Source organism: Chionomys nivalis, chromosome 14 (genome assembly GCF_950005125.1).
Source record: "Chionomys nivalis chromosome 14, mChiNiv1.1, whole genome shotgun sequence".
Taxonomy (NCBI): Eukaryota; Metazoa; Chordata; class Mammalia; order Rodentia; family Cricetidae; genus Chionomys; species Chionomys nivalis.
Window position 1 is genome coordinate 64,317,036 of NC_080099.1, and position 17,667 is coordinate 64,334,702.

General features: G+C 44.6%; 1 protein-coding gene across 1 annotated transcript in view; it reads left to right on the forward strand.

The window, feature by feature from the left end:
* Positions 1–1,162: 1,162 nt before the first annotated feature.
* The window catches only part of Cdh2 (cadherin 2), a 234,362-nt gene continuing 217,857 nt past the window's right edge, over positions 1,163–17,667 (forward strand). Inside the window, exon 1 of the mRNA XM_057788911.1 lies at positions 1,163–2,131. Coding sequence (XP_057644894.1) covers positions 2,072–2,131 — 60 coding nt within the window. The 5' untranslated portion in view covers positions 1,163–2,071. The remainder of the gene's footprint in view (positions 2,132–17,667) is intronic.

The following is a 17,667-nucleotide window of genomic DNA, read 5'->3' on the forward strand; positions in this document are numbered from 1 at the left end:
AAATGTTAATATTTCAGTTACTCAAAGCTGAAGAGAGTGCATTGGAGGCAGAATATATTCATTTACTGCAAATAAGCTAATTGACCTCAAAGATGTTGCAATGCTTATATAAAACAGATTGCTTTATTCAAATCTAAAGCAAACACCCCCTCCCATATCTCCACAGAACCAAGGTGTGTGTGTGGGGGGGGGGGGGACGGACAAAAAAAAAAGCTGTTTTATTACCTTGCAGGAATCAAGCGCTCCGCTCCCCGCCCCACCATTCCACAAAATGTTTGTGACCCAAACTTGTAAAGTTTCACACTTTCAAGCTCCTGTCTCAAAGAAAGCAAAAATCCTTAATCCGGGTGTGAATTCTGCAGCGGTCATTTTATCTTTCCGATCCTATTTTCACTGTGCTTCCCTCTGTTTATTTTATTTTTAATTGCTGCTGAGTGCTGCAGGAGGGAGTATCAAAGTCCTTGTAAATGTTTGCCTAGAAATGTGACTATGGTCAGGATCCGGTAAAAATATAAAAGCAGGTATTTCGAATAAAATTGCACGCACTCTCAAATTCTCAGAGTGTGGGGGAAGGAAGAGGAGAAAAGACAACAAGAACACAGAAACTTGAGTCATTCCAGTACATCCGCAATGATGGGGGGCTGGAGAGGTGCGAACACCAAAGAGGAGCCTGGCCTGGGCTCCCCTGCCGGCAGGATGCTCAGACAACAATGGCCAGGATGGGCTCTGCTTGTGTTGCTACTTTGCTGTGTCTGGCAGTGCCAGGAAAAATAATCTATCGCGAAAGAATGACAAAACAAAACGCATGCTTTAGGCTACCAAGGAGATAGCCTTCCCTTCCTCCCTCCGATTCTCAGTCGCCACCGACTCCCCTCGGTGGACCTAACACAGGGCCGCCGCTAAGCAAGTTCCTGCGCAAGTAGTTTTATTTCCCGCAGCCCTCCACCTGCTGGGCGGCGCTCGGCATACCCCAGCCACCCCTCGGGCGACCCCCGCGGGCTGCAGCAGAAGGAAAACCGAGCGCTGGGCAGGGCGGGGGCGGGCGGCTGCCGTGGATCCTGCCCGCTACCGCCGCAGCTCGGTGGCCTCCCATTGGCCGCGACGCGGGCGGGAGGCTCGGGAGGAGGGAGGCGGGGGCGAGGGCGGCGGCGGCGGGAGGGGACCAGGAGGCCCGGGCGGCGCGTGCGGCCAGGCGGGAGAGCGGCTGCAGCTCGCCCGGGTCGCGCCAACGGAGACCCTTCGCGGTGCGCGCGAGTGGCGAGGACTAGGTGGCCGGTGCCGACGCGCGCGAACGGCGAGGAGCACGGCCATCGCGACAGCGGCCGAGCATCCCCCCCCCACTCTGTGACCCCCCCCCCCCCAACGCGGCCGCAGCGGGAGAACAGAGTCTCTTAAGTGGCCAGGGAGCAGGAAAGGCAACGCCGCGGAGGCCTGGCCAGCGGGACCGTCGCCCTTTGTGGGCGCAACGCGCACGGCCGAGAGCGCCCTTCCCCCGAGGCGCTCTACCCCCGGAAGCTTTGTCGCACCGCTCGGCCCCGGAGAGGACGCCCAGAGAAGGGAAAAGCCGGGGTTCGAAAGCTCGCGTGGCGGAGCTCCTGAGAGCGCCACCCGCTCGGCTTCCACCTCCGTATCCTGCATCAGCCGCGGTCCCCGTGCCGCCGCATCTCTGGGGCTGCCGCCGCACTTCGGCCGTAGCCCAGCTGCCTGCGCAGCGGCCCGCACACACGCACACGCGTGCACACACACACACACACACACACGCACACACACACTGCTCGGCGCGCACGCACGCACGCCCTTCTCCCCGCCCCCTCCCCAGCTCCTTGATCTCCCGTCTGTTTTATTACTCCTGGTGCGAGTCCGGCGGACTCCGAGGCCCGCTATTTGTTACCAGTTCGCTCTCATTGGCGGGGAGCGCAGAGCAACGGAGAAGGGGGTGGGGAGGGGAGGGGAAGGGAAGGGGTGGCCACTGCCCGGAGCCGTCTCCGCGCCGCTGTTGGTGCTCCGCTGCTGCTGCTGCTGCTGCCGCCACCGCCGCCTCCGGCTCCTCGCTCGGCCCCTCTCCGCCTCCATGTGCCGGATAGCGGGAGCGCCGCGGACCCTGCTGCCGCTGCTGGCGGCCCTGCTTCAGGTACGCAGAGGTCCCGGGTGGGTCGGGCTGCAAGCGGGGTGGGGCGTGCGGCGCCGGGTCCCTTTGTTCCCCGCGCTGCTGCGGGGCCGGGCTGAGCACCCAGGAAGGGAGGTGCCACACCGTGAGGCCAAGAAGCTGAACACGCATGAAGCCCCAGCAGGACTCCGGGGCCAGGCTCCCTGACCAGCTGGTCTACCGCCCCTTCTTCCGCGAGCCTTGGTCACAGGGTCTCCTTGGCTTCGCTTTTGGGGCAAGGCGAGCTCGAGGTTGTCCCCAGGCAGAAGAAGGGTGAGGCAGGATAACTCCTAGGTTTTGTAGTTTTCTATGCTTTTTCTCCCCTCGCTTTGTACTTTAATTTTATTTTTTGTTTGTTTTGTTTATTTCTTCGGGGAGGGGTCGCGAGTTTGCACTAGGAATTCTCACTCTGGTGTCTTAGTTACAGGACTTGCCTCCACCCCACCCCTCTCCAGCACCCGCGCGCCTCCTGGTGCGCAAGGGCTCCTATGTCCTATTGTCTTCATCCCAGCTCAGAGTTGCTTTCTGGCCTTTGGATTCTCTTGACCTGGCAATATTCTTTGTCGGCCCCACTTGGAAAGCGAATCTGGTCCCCTGCCACTCTGAGTGTCTGCCGGCAGGCGCTTCAGCACGCTTCTGGCCCCGCATCCTTGGTACCAGACCAGGCGAGAAGTCCCCATTACTTGGCCATTTTTTAAATGTGCATTCCTTTCTCCGTACTGCTGCCTCTGCCCTGCGTGGGTCTTGGGGACCCAGTTGCCTGAAGCTACCCTCACTTTTCCCACTCTCGGGGAGAGCGCCAGCGTGCCTTTTCATTGACTCTACTTTGAGACTTGGCGGCAGCTGGAAGCACCTGCTCCAGGCAGTTCCCGAGTTCTTAGTGACACAGGCCCCCAGCCCAACTTTCACGGGGCATCCCTCCCAAGAATACCCCTACCTCAGTCCCGATCTCCAGCAGGTCCCACTGGCCACACCATGCACCCTTGGATATGGCCCTCGCGCTGGGCGGGGTCTAAGTGGGGGTCCCAAGTCTGTGCCCATGTGCGGTGGGGTCCTATAGAGGTAGCGGGAGAGAGGTGTGTCCACTCTCTCTGCGTGGCACGGACACTCACCCCGGAGCCCCGTGCAACCCCCATCCGGAGGAGAGGGTGGGTAGCATGATGATAGCCCCAAGTGCGGGCAAGACTCGGAAGTGTCACTCCACGGGCGTTGGGGGCGAAAAATGGGCACAGATTGCTGTTCGCACCCTTCCTGTGTCAGGGCCTAGTTCACTCGGGCAGCCGGGCTGGAGAGTGCTGCTGTTACCGAAGCGGGACAGAGCCAGCGCCGGCCACTCGCTCTTTTCTTCCTCCGTCCTCTAGAGGGGTGTGGGCCGCGCCCGCGCCGAGCCCTGTCCATGGTGCGCCGCGCTGCAGAGTGTGGCCCTGCCCTGTTTGCTCCCTTGCTCCCGGGGTCGTGCTCTCCCCAGCGCACACTCCTAGGCCTCTGGGGTCCTCTGGTTCCCTTCTCCTGTCTTGGATTTCTCCTTTTGTTCTTTCTTCTGCTGGTCTTTCTTTTCCCCTTCCCCCACTCACTGGTTCTCCACCCTCCCCCAAAGCTTTCCTGACTCTGGGATTTCAGAACTATTAGACTAGACATTTTTGGCCTCTGCAGTTTTGGAGAGTGGATGGAATTCTTTCTAACTTGGAGGAGACCTGCCAGTCACTTGCTAACAAAATCCCTCCTGTTATAAAACCGCCCTTTATTCTCCCTGCGCTCTCCTCATTCCATCACCTCCTGTCACTTCATTTATTGTTTCTTCTTTTTAAAACGGTTCTTTTTCTTTTTTTTGAAAGAGGTTAGACCGCAGGGGGAGAAAGAAAAGAGTTTTCTGCTTGCAGTGTTTGAAGTTAAGGGAAAGACAAGACAAACTTAAGAAACCCTGGGTACATTTTGTTTTCTTTCTCTTTATTAACAAAGGAGACACCATAAATCAAAAGAGCTCACTTTTCAAAGCAGGATTTTTACATTTCACTTATTGCTCTTGCTTCATTACCAGCTATAGGTGATTATTTTATTAGTAACTTTTTAATAGGATGTAATTTCTAATCGAATATTGATCACTGAAGTTAGGACATGTGTTGGTCATTCCTTCATGGAGAATCTCTTTTTTACCCATCTCTCTTGAAGTCCGGTGTGAATTCGAAGTTTGGAAGTCCTTTTTTCTTTAAGCATTAAAAATACTGTTTATAGACATTAGATTTAAGTTTATTATGCCCCGTGCATGCTTTCTCGTTGTTCCTGTGCTAATGCTGACTGCGATGAACCGTCATGAAAGGGGATGTTGTAACTTTGCCATCGGATATGGAGCAGCCTTCCGTGAGTGCAGTCTCACTGAGGGATTGTGCAAGGCCACTGGGAGCGGACATTCCAGCTTTACCGCATGGGTTTTAGGGTTAACTGCACCATGTGGATTGCACAACTGAGATTAGCAATGACTTTGAGCTAACGGTCTGCTCTGCACTCGAGAGCAACAAAGATCTGTCTGCAAGGTGAGCGTGGCTCATCTGCAGTCATCTGCTATTAAAAGTCTCTAGTTGCTGCGTTTTTTTTTTTTTTTTTTTTTTCTACCAGTGCAGACTAAGCAGCAAGGGTTTTGGAACAGAGAATGGACAGACTATTAGTGTGAATCTGAGCAACCTTATCTCTTCAGACCAGTTACATAGCAATGACCGTGTAGAACACGCTATACCTTTGATTCCTAACAGAACAGTCCATGTGCCTTGCTTTGCATGCTTGAGTTTTACTTAATTATGCTTCTACCTAGATTTATGTAATTCTGATTAATTTTACATAACAAGATAGTCACCTTCCAAGGTTTTCTTTTCTCCTTCATTACAGTTGAAGGTGTCAGCATTGTCTTTTCCATGAAACGAATTTGAACATGCAACTTGTGTGACTGAGGGGTAAAGCATTAAGCCACAAAGTTATGTTTAACATCCTTTGTAAAGTATTTATGTAGCTTTCAAACCATTACATAGACTTATTGTTAGGGGAAAAAATCAATTTTACTGTTATTACCAACCTGGTAATTAATAGATTAGAAACCTGTTTTGTTTTGCTAGCTCACAATTTAATTGCACAGCCTGTTGTTCTAATTTAAATACACTTGATTGCATTATGTAGAATCAGGGCCAGTACCTTAATGTTGGGAGAAAAAAGTGTAGAATCTTAGTTTGATCCCATATGGTTTCAGCCCTGGATGATGATTTTGAAGAAAATGCCCACACTGTGGACATTTCTCATCTGCCGAGTAGGCATTGATTTTGCCAAGGTTAATATTAAACACTTAAAACACACAACACCTGAGCTTTGCAGGAAACTAGGATTCCATGACCGTTTTATGTGCAAACAGGATTTTTTCTCAGTGTTTGGTTTTTTTGTGCCCTTGTAGGCTGTGTTCCTGTGTAAGGAGCACTCTGCATAGTTGGCTTCCACATCAGACTTCAATACTGAGTATGATTTTGTCTCTTTTGCTAGTGGGGGGGTCTTCAGGGTCTTACCGAGACGTGGTCCATTAACCATGTCCAAGAATGACCATTTCTCTCTCTGAAAATATTTATAGTTGTAATTTTAATAAGACACATTCACACATTTAGGCTCCCGTTTCAAGTTCCAATAGTGTTTATAGAGAGTGTGATGTTTGACTCCCATGTCTTTATAGAAGTCTGCTCTAGGAATCTTTGAGAGGGAATGTTTTTTCATTAGTTTTCTTTCTTTACAAGCAGAGACCAGAGCTTTCCTGGAGCAGAATATATGGGTGACAGCATATTATACTAAAGTTCCGTGAATATTTTTTTCATTAAAAAATTACAATTCACAAATCTGTATTGCCTCGTTAAGGTCTGGGGTTAGTAACTGGGGAATGTTGAGACCTAAAGAAACATTTAATCTCGTTTTCAAACGCTGCTGCGTCTGCTGCTTTTTCTAACCCTCAGTGGCTCAGACCCCACCCTGATTTTAAGGGGGAGCTTCTCAAGTGAGAAGTGGTTTTCAGGGGAAATCAGGGCTGTTATTTAAGAAGTGGAGTGTTTATGTATACACTTCACAATTTTGCCCAAGTTAACATTATTCAAATTTGTTCTTTTGGCTCAAATACAAAAAGTAATCAAGTTTAAGAACTTCTCAGACTTGGCAGTGAATTTTATCAACCATTTAAAAATATGATAGATTTGGAATTTGGATTTGTTTGAATAAGTATTTTCTATCTGCCATCAGAACATCTAGAACCGAAGCACTTTCCAAGTTGGGTAAAGAACTATGAGTTGAAGTATAATCTGAACCAAGTTATTATCTGTGCCTTGTATCTCTCTGTTTTTCCTACTAGAATTTTATTTTTTTAAGTTTTTGGAAAATTATATCAATTAATTTACACAAAAGCTGGGCTTAATATTCAACTAAATAGTATCATGCATTTGACTGTCTGTACTGGGGAAGAGGTATGCATAGGTTTATACTCTGAAGGGAGCTCTATTTTAGAACATAAAAGTGATCACTTTAAAGCAGGCACAAAAGGGCGCATTTGAAAACTAAATGAGATCTTTTGAAAGATATGGGTTTAAACATTATGAATTATATTGTAATGGGGGTTTTAAAGGAAGAATTTCGATTAGACACAAGTCCCGCTCAGTTCCTTATTCATTGCTGGTCATTCCTTATCACTAAGAATATTTTCTTGTGTCAGCTTTAAGATGCACTTGCAGCATTCTAAGTCCTTGCTGTGCATGTGCAGATATACACATAGAGATACAGACGTGTAGCATATATCTATATGTGTACACGTGTATAACACATGTAGAGATCTACCTTCTGCATTCAATACAGTTTGACATCAGGTGACAATCAGTAGTTGATTCCTTACTTTGTATAAGAACTGACTTGAAGCATCATGAGAAAATCGTCCTGTGTACACATGAGCTACTCTTGTGTAGTTTCACAGGCAAGAGCTACTGCGGGGGTCAGGAAGTCTGGGGATCTAATCCGCTCCAGCTGGAGTCTGTTCTCTGTAGTCTCGGTGATACTGTTTACCTCAACATTGCTGTTCTCATTCATGTTGGGTTAATTGATTGCTAAGGACTTTGCCAGTTCCGTGATTTTGGGGATTACTTAAAAAACTAATTCAACCATGCCTTATTTTTAATTGTTTTGGAATAGCTTTAATTTACACCTAAAATGTAAAACTTTTTAGAGACTCCGAGGGGCAAATGCACTTTTGAGGACTAACGACCAACAGTTCCCTCCGCAATAGCGTAGCAGGCACTCATGTTTCTCCCCCTGCCTTGAGCACTTGAATACCTTATACTGACTGTGGCACTGCAGCCAGTAGACATGGACCATTTATGAGAGGAAATTAAATTTAAAGAAAAAATATGACTAATGTTGCGGAGATTACTTTTATGTCCCCATTTGCTTGAGAGAACACAGTGTCCATGAAAACCATTGAATTGAGTGATAACTCTGCCATTAAAAATTTAGCCCTTTGACCAGAAAGCCCTCAAGTTATTTTTTCTGCAGGTTATTCCTGTATCTATGACATATTCATCCTGTGTATAATGCTTGAAGATAGTTATTTAAACCTTGCTTGTTAGAAATTGTTGGATTATAGTTTAGTCTCTCAATAGAATAGCCCCCAGTAAGTAATGCTTTAATAATTTGTGGTATAATATAGGGAAGCTTTGAGAATTCCTGCTGTAGTGGAACAAAATATTTTAGTTTTACATCTTTGGAATTGTTAAAGTAGTCCATGGACCTAGAATAACTACAGAAGATACTGTCAGAATAATCAGTAAGGTAATAGCCTTCTGAGAATCAAGTAGGTAATCAGGTGAAATAGAAGCATAGAGAACTAAACAGAGTAGGTAAATTGAAGTTGACCTAAGCTAATGCTAGAGAATTAAACAGGATAAAATGACATGATGAGGACGATGAAGAGCTTGTCGTGATCAGGTTTGCCAGTTTGTCACAAATCCTGGAAACAGAGCACCTTAGTCACGCAACTGCCTCCATCATCAGATTGGCCTGAAGTCATGTCTGTAGGGGCATTTCTCGGTTAATGATTGACTTGGGAGAACCCATGTCCACTGTCTGTCTGCCCAGTGCTATCTCTGGCCAGGTGGTCCTGAGGGCTGTCCGAAGGGAACAAACTGAGCAAGCTAGGAGGAGCAGGCCCAAGAGCATTGCCCCACAGCCTCTGCTTCAGTTCCTGCTTCCAAGTTCCTGCCCTGAAATCCTACCCTGATTTGTAAGCCAAATCAACCCATTCCTCCCCAGGTTGGCTTTGGTCAGTGTTTTATTGGAGCAGCAGGGAGAAACTGATTCAGAGCTAAAACAAAGTTAACCATCCATGTTGACCTCATGATAGGACCAAATTGTGTCGAGTTGTCCGGGCCTGAGAGGTTATGCTTGCAGTGACCACTGTGATATTTCTCACGTTCTCCTCACTGCTTGAGTGTCGAAGTATTCGTCCGTTCTGTTGGTGGAGGTGCAGTCTAAAATGAGTTGTAAGTCTGGAAACCTGGATGCTTCAGTTAGAGAAGGGATTCACTTTTGGTTTTTGCCAGTCCAGGTGGGAAAGTTTGTTATGTGATGTTTGTAAAATATCTTGACCTACTTAAAAGAAGGCACTATCGGAAATGAGATGCTGGGACAGACTAACACAGATTCCCAATGCTCTCCTCTTAAGGGTTTTTGTCTGTTTTTAATTGTGTGCGCCTGCGTGCGTGTGTGCGTGCATGTGTGTGTGTGTGTGTCTGTGTGCATTCCTGTGTAGAATGTGTATGTCTGGGGTTTGAGGTGGCCAGAAGGGGGCATCAAATCTTAGAACTAGGATTACAGACCATTGTGAACCATGCTGTCTGTGCTGGGAGTTGAACCAAGGTCCTCTGGGAGAGCAGTGCTGGCTAGGAACTACCAAGCCATCTCTCCAGCTCTCTATGCCCCACTCAACCAAGTATGCCTATGTGTGCTATTAAATAAGAAACGAAGGGAGGTCGGAGGAATGGCATGGGAAAGGAAGAGGCCATGTATTAGCTCCCTGCTACTGTATACTGTAACTATAATTTCAAAAAGGTCTTGTGTGAAATTTTTATTTTTGTTTTTGGTTTTTTTTTTTTAAGAGAGGGTTTCTTTCTGTAGTCTATGTCATCCTGGCATTCCATCTGTAGACCAGGCTGGCCCAGAACTCAATGACTGGCCTGACTCTGCCTCCCAAGTGCAGGGATTAAAGGTATAAGCCACCACTACCAGGCTTTTCCTGTAAATTTTTAAAATAATTACGAGTCTATTGAAATTTAAAGCATGCATTCCTAGGTGTGTGCCCCTTTCTGATATTCCTCCTACTCCCATGTCCTTTCCTGTAAAATTATTTAGTGCTTTGGTGAAGTAAAGAATTGTTTCTAAGAGATAGTAAATTGAAAATTTTATTGTTTGAAATATTTACTATACCTGAAAATTTGGAACTCCATTGGAATGGCCAGCCAATGATGTTTTTTAACATTGAACCTAAATTTTGTTTTTTTCCAAACTTCCTTCTATTACACTGAGTTTTGTACATTTTTTGCTTTTTCTATTTGTGGTGGGAGTCATTATGGTTGCTTTTTAGTTTTCTCCCACATTTAGAGTTTCTAGGGGTTTTTCAGTGTGTTTTAGGCCTTAGAATGGACATCAAGTCACTCTAATAAGCCATAGGAGCTCATATTCCATAGAAAATCAGTGACACTTAGATGTTTTCAGCCACTTACAAAGATCTTTATTTTTCTTTTTTAACATAATATCTAATGGTATATTTAAAAACCTTAAAAGTGAGATACTTTTATATCAGAGTCTGGGACAATTGTGTGAAATATTTATGCAACCGTGCAGGATAAGTGATATTATTCTCATTTTAGGGGGAAACTCAGACAAGCTGAGTATTTTTCAGAACCCAAATTAAAATCATGTCTATCATAGAAAGTTGAACTTGACTCAGATTGGACTTTTTTTTACATAGTAGTAGAGAATGAATATCACATCAGAGTGTTTCAATTCTAATATATGGGATAGATATTTTTCCTGTAATTAACCCGTGTGTGTGTGTGTGTGTGTGTGTGAGAGAGAGAGAGAGAGAGAGAGAGAGAGAGAGAGAGAGAGAGTGCACATTTGTGTTAAAGCCTGCAGACAGGTATGGTACCTGGAGGACTATACCAGCTATCTTCTTCGGTGATATTCCACCTTATTTTTTGAGATAAGGACTGTCATTAATTCTAGAGCTTGCTGATTTGGCTTGTCTGCCTGTGCAGTAAGGCCCAAGGTCACCCTGGCTCCCTCTATAGCTCTAGGATTACAGGGATACAACACCTGGTCTTCTTTCTGTGGGTTCTGGGAAAATCCAGCCCAGCTCTCCGTGTTTGAATGGCAAGCACTTTATTGACTGAGTCATCTCCCATCTCTAGTTAACTCCCGTATTACACCCTCTATTTAATCTTAGCCTTAAATATTTTGCTCTTCTTTGGCATTTGAAGCCAAAATGTGATGCTTAATTAAGATTTTCATTCTTTTTATATACTGTTTCTTGTAGTAAGAAGAAATCCTAGCCAAGTGTCTCATCAGTTATAAAGTTTTTCAGACTGTTGCTCTTCAACAAAAGATGTCAACAAATACACAAAATGTGGTTTTGAGCCAACCTTGGAACTCAAGATAGTTTCTAAAAGCCTATAAATATACATTTCTTAAAAACTGCTTTTCCTCCACATTCCTCATTGTGACCATAAATGCCAAAGGTCCCATCACCTAAAATTGAGAATGTTTTAATTTCTAATGGCTTTCTTTCCATGTTTGAATATTTTAAATACTTTTTCCTCTCACAGATGAAGTTATTTAGAAACTTGTTTATGTGGAGGAATCTTGACAGTGCGACTCAAACAAGTTCCTGGGAACATTTTGTGTGGAATATGTTATTGGCTATTGAGAGTGCCTATAAATATTTTGCCTGTAACGTGACTCTTTGTGGATGAGCAGATACAGCTGACTTGTTTGTAATTTTGGAAAAAAAAGATAAAAAAATTGGATTTCTTAGTGGTAAATCTATTAATGGAGACCTGAGATAAATGACTACCAGCCCATTAATTTTATTAAGTACTAGAGAGAAACTACCCACTCATATTAGAGTATGGCCACTTTATTTATTTACTTAGGTAGTTACTTAGTTAATTACTTTTGTTTTGTGTTGGCTTAAGTGGATAATACAAAAGTCTTATGCTCATTCTTGGTTGTTTTCTGGACCAGGAAATAAAGAAAAGTGCATTTTGTGCAGCAGAATGGTGGTCTGTGGTCCCTGTGGCTGTACTCTGGGAGAGGGTGCCTGATACCAGCACTTCCAAGATTACCTTTTGATGGCTTGCTTCCTTTTGTGGTAGGGAGTTTGAAATTCAGTTTACTTTCTTACACACACCTTCATTCACAAACATTTAGTGTAGGGAAGCAGTAAGCGTGTGTGCGTAATTGCTGTTAAGTCTTCCTAGCTGGTGGTACTGGTTAGAGAGTGCCGGGTGAAGGCACAGTGTCAGCACCCTAGTAGCAGCCCCTCCAAATCTAACTGTCCCGGGGGTAACCATTTGCTCGATGGGTAAGAACATAGATGCCTTTTACTTTTCTTGTATCTTTTTAGATAAGCAGGTGTGTTTCTTTTCGTGTCTGTTGTCCTGGACTCTGTACGTAGAAGCCATCCATGTATTTTTGCTATCTTGCATTTATAATCACAGCAATATGGCAGACTCACAGAAATGGCTGTGGACATAGTTTGAGGACGATGAGAATGGAGAATGGGAACCAGATTGTTCCATTGCAGCTGAAGGCCATGTGAACCTTTGTGGTGTCCGTCACATAACACCTTTTGTGCTTGTTCCCCTTTGGAGCACCTACGTGGTCCTGGCTCTCAGGTGCTGTTGCTGCAGTGGGGTGGGAGATATGCTTGCGTACTGTCCTTCCTGTCTCTCTCCTAGTCCCCTTTAAAAAGGAATATAGAACCAAAGGATACTCTTTCTGAGCATAAATTTCCTGCAGAAATAGATTCTAATCCTTGTAGCAATGGTTCCTAACACCTTCTCTGAGCTCACCGGTGAGCTACTTTCCAACAAGGTCCTCTGCCCAGTTCTCGTGTTCATTTTTCATTTGGAAAGGCTGACGTAGACCGCTTTGTCGTTCTCTGCACCTTCATTTTCAGTTGTCCAGTGGTCCAGTGTGTGTCAGGTAGATTTGCACTCCTGTGTTTATGGAATTGTTTTACCCAGTTGACTTGAGCATGAGAACTGTAGTTAGTTCTCTCTCTCTCTCTCTCTCTCTCTCTCTCTCTCTCTCTCTCTCTCTCTCTCTCTCTCCCTCCCTCTCTCTCTCTCTCTCTCTCTGACTTTCTCTCCGTTCATGATGCCTGTATATACAGTCTCTGAGTTTCAAGTCTCCACTTCCTGAGACCAAGTTCTATAGGTGACTGCACAATCAGGTTTTTTTGTTTTAATTTTATTTTGGTTAGGAAAACTCTATTTTTGCTCCTACAGGTGGATACATGGATGTTGAACGTGTATGTGTAACTGTGTGTGCAGGTGTGCCTAGGTGTGCAAGCCAGAGAACAACATCGGATGTCACTACTCAGGCAGTCTATCTCGTTATTTTTAGGCAGGTTCTCTCTTCGGCCCTCAACTCCTGAAGTGCTCAGAGGCTGGCTAGTGCGTTCCCGGGATCTGCCTGTCTCATCTCTGCAGTGGGTACAAGGGCGTTTCTAGTGCCCAGCTTTTGTACATAAGTTCCGGGTTCAAACCCAGCCTCGAGCTTACTCAGCAAAGCCTTGACTGGCCGAGAAATCTGAGCAGTGCTGGAATTCGTTTCAGTGTATTGAAAGGATTGTGCTCTTAGTGTCACCTTAGCTCACTGATTTAATTTTTCCTTAACGTTTCGTTGCATCTATACAGTTTTTAGCCATAAAAATAATTATACACGCAGTGTTTGTGTTTTTAATCTTAAATTTTATTTATAGTTCTGTCTTCTTTGACAGGTAAATAAGAACTTTAGGGAAAGGGTGCCATAACCATTGATTTAATTTATATACCAATTTAGAATTAATCTCCTGTATTTGAAGCTGTGATTGAGTTTATGGATTTTATTGTTTAGAAGCCTTCTTGGTGGATCTGTATTTTAAAGGAAGACAGTGCCATATTTAAATGTAAGTACAGTGGCTCACTCGAGAGATTGCTTATTGCCGAGTGGTGGTGGCTCAGGCCATTAATCTCAGCACTCAGGATGCAAAGGCAGGCAGATCTCAGTGAGTTCGAGGCCAGCATGGTCTACAAAGTGAGTTCCAGAACAGCCAGGGTTTCACAGAGAAACCCTGTCTCGAAAAGAGAGATTGCTTGTAACATTTTAGGGTGGTAACTAACAGCGTTTTGGAAAATTGTGAGTTTGTCTTTAGTGAATCATTTGCATTCATAATGAATAGTTGCAAGATTTCAATTTCTTATCTCCCCATGTCTTGGTGATTCGTAATTAAAACATATACACGTGTAAATGATGTGTATCTCTTTGTTTGCTGAGCCAAGATACAGACTGACAACTTTCTCAATATCATTCATACCACACTAGAGTTTATATTCAATTGCAGTGTGAAGCAGTGTGTGTTGTGTTAGTTCCCCCCAGATTATCTCTCTCTCTGTCTGTGTCTCTCTGTGTCTGTCTAAAACATGCATGCACATGCTAATACACTTTACTTCATTTATCGAACCCTCTAGATTGAAATGCTTTGTTTGATAATATAGCCTTTCTACAGATTTTTGGCCTGTTTTTATCTTTTGCTAAGCTACACTGACTTAGCAGCCTTGAGTGGCATTGTGGTATAGTGGTTAAGCATGCTCTCCATAAGCAACTGGAACAGGGGCTGTTTCCTATGGCTACCCTGTCCTTATGTCATCAAGGTGGGGTGGGGCCTCATGAGCCCTTCCCCCTTCCACGAGAAGATGTTGGAAACACTAGTCCTCGGGTGAACTGCGGTGAGAGAGAGCATGTGAGTGTGCCCTTCAGAAGACACTTGGTCAGCGTTCTCCCTCAACCTCTGGCTCTTTGCGCTGCCCCTTCTGTAAGTCCCCTAAGTGAGATGTCATCTGTAAGGTCTAGTACGCCAGCCACTTGTTTTCTGAAGATTGGCCAGTTTTGAGTCTTAATTAAGTGTCATCCATGACAAAAAGAAGCTTCTCTGATAGGGGCTGAGGACTGAACCACTCTGAGGGTAAAGATACGTACTTGGAAGGAAGTTTGCTATCATGCCCATTTAGCAAAACTCTAGTAGTAGGATCTGCCCAGGGAGATCTTTCTTGCCGAGGTTTTCTGGGTGAGTTTACAGTATTAGGTGTGAGTTCCCTTCTACAACTCAAGCCTTAAGTCCGACAAGAAAGCTGGAGGTTCCCCCCCCCCCACTACTGTGGTGTGAGCAGTTGTCACACCGTGCCAGGCTGATTGCCATTTTAGTTGAAATGGTCCGCAGCTGGCTAAGACTGCTGGTGTACCTAAGTCCAGCCACAGCCTAGGTTTAGGTCCTGAGACAGGAAAGGGGCGTCGGCACGAAGAAATGAATTTTCCGACCACTAGATAAAATTTCACACAAGTGGCCGGCCCCCAATAGCTTCAGCCATATTATTTATACATCAAAACCAAGCATGTTTTTCCATAATAACAAACAAGTTTTTCCCATCCTCCAACGTTAACCTTTGGCAAACCCAAAATATGTCAAATATGTTTTTCCCAACTTTTATATCAAAACATCTTTAATCCCAAACCAACACTTTTCATTTTGCCAGCTTGGCCAAATACCAAGCCAGGTACAGCCTGTCTTTACAAAACTAAAGGTGATAAACATAGACACACATTTTCAAGAAGAACAATGCTATTCAAAACATACTTACAAGCTGGGTGGTGGTGACGCACGCCTTTAATCTCAGCACTCGGGAGGCAGAGGCAGGCGGATCTCTGTGAGTTCGAGACCAGCCTGGTCTACAAGAGCTAGTTCCAGGACAGGCTCCAAAACCACAGAGAAACCCTGTCTCGAAAAAACAAAAAAACATACTTACAGAGCTAGAAATGATCTGCCTCTGATCCTGTCAGCACTGACTTAGAACAGCTCCCGGGGTCTGAAGTGATACTTGACATCCTCAGACAAGAAACCTGAGAAACATCACTCCCAAAGAATTTAAGGGAAAATATTTGAGAAAAAATGGGGTTTCCAGGAATGATCACATCTGTCCCATGTATGATTGAGAAAATGACATAAAAAGTCATAGAATCATGCACATTATGAGAGCGAAGAGAGCATGCCGGCCACATGGGTCCAGCAGTGTTCTGCGCTGTCCTGAAGTCCCCTGGTCCTTGCTGAGTGAAACTGTCCCTGTGGGCTTTAGCTCATCTGGAGACCCATTAGAGGAGACACTCATATACTGCTCAGAAACTAGGCTGTGTGGCTTCCAACACTGTGACTTGTGCTCTTCTTCCTCCAGCAGTCTGCATGGTGCCTTGCAGTCCTGTGAAAGCCAGCCAGCAAAGAGAAATCCTCTAGTCATTTCTAGCGTGATTTCTCCATGTTCTGTAATCACAGTAAGCTGTGTCTTCAGCAGTAGGGTGAAACTTACCATTAAATTTAGCTAGTCAATAGAGAGCAGTTACAGTGGACCACACTGTGGAAAATTCCAGGGCGTCCCTGACCTGCAGCTTGCACAGCCATATCTCTTGCCTGGTCCTGGGATTGTTATTTAGCAATCTATGGCTTCCAGGAAGAGAAGTGCATTGTCTCTTTCATGTTGGGTGCTTATGTTCAAGCTCCTTACTATTGTTGTTGTTGTTGTTTGTATTTTCAAATAAGAGTCTAGGTTTTCCTACGGCTCCTCCTCCATGTGCTCGGTGTTACCACCTCCACTCCCTTCGCTGCCCTTCCTTTCCACTGCCTTCCCCAGCTATCCTTTCCTCCCACTTTTTTCTACCCTCCTATCCGTGTTCTACTCCACTCTCCCTCATAAAATCCATCTCCCCTCTCCACAGCTCTTCTCTAGTTTCCTGCCTTCTGCAGATTTAACAAGTTAAACACAAAAGTCTAAAGACTTGAGGCGATAATCTACATATGAGAGAAAACAGACAACCATTATTAAACTCAGTCACACACACACACATGCACACACTTGCACACACACACTCTCTCTCACACACACAGAGAAAGACAGAGAGGGGGAGAGTGAGAGAGACAGAACATGAAAGTAAGAGGGAGACCTTTGAAAAGAAGAAAAATTACAATAGGAAAGCAGGGGTGACATTAAGTACTGGGAGGTGGAAATGAATAAAATGGATCATAAACGTGTATAACACTGCAGCTGGTCAGTCCATATCTGCGCCCTGGCTCTGACCCCTTGTCTAAAAAGTGAATATGGGTAGCTTACAGGAGATTTCTATTTGTCAATATGTCCATATCTAAGTGGGAAGAGGGCAATAAATGCTATTCATTATAACCTTACTATGAAGGGCATATGTGTGTATGAAGTTAAGTGCCTTCATGGAGATTTTAGATTCTTGACTGAAGATTTTTGCATCCTAGTCATTATTATGTTACATAAGCAAAATTAGTCAAGAGAAATGTAATTATTTGAGTAAGTCTGAACATTTAATTTGTGCATGTCTATGATCTATAGTATGATAGCTAGTTAATTTATGGCTGTACATGGACAGCCTCCCACCAGCACGCCTAAGAATGGACTTGGAAATCAGAATCAAGGCATATCTCTTAATCATCTTTAAATTTTAGCAGATGTTGACTAGGCTGACAGACTTCCACGACCATTATAATTAGAAGGCACGCCAATAAAGAGAGGATGGTTCTATGATTGGACCCAAAGGCGATCAGGCAGGAGTTATTCCGGGGTCTCAGGCCATGTTTTCTTTCTTTGCTTTCTTTGAATGGGCCCATGCAATAAAACATGCACATATATGCACGTGCATGTTTGGATCCAGCTAGCCTGGCACAGGACATACTCATCTTTTGAGTACTTTTAACGTGAGAACCCAATAGAGGAGATGGTTGAACTCCACATTATAATGGTGTTTGATGTCAGCACCGTTCTAAGGTGCGTTGTTCTCATTATCTGCCCGTGGTTTATTGACATTCGATGCAGAGCAGCTTGCTTTAAACCTCAGTGCTATCATGTCATAACTGTATCTTGTTATTTTTCAATAATTACCATGTCCTACCTAGGCACTAATCAAGAGGGAATCATGTCATAATTGTAGCTTGATATTTTTCAATAATTGTTATGTCCTACCTAGACACTAATCAGAGGAAATATATTAACTATATTAATTCATTGAATTGTCAGAAAAGTCACAAATTCTATATTAGAACACTAATACATGGAAAATTAAATGACATTGACAGCGATCACCTTTTTTTAAAAAAAGTATTTGATGATCATGTCTTTTTAAAGATTGTT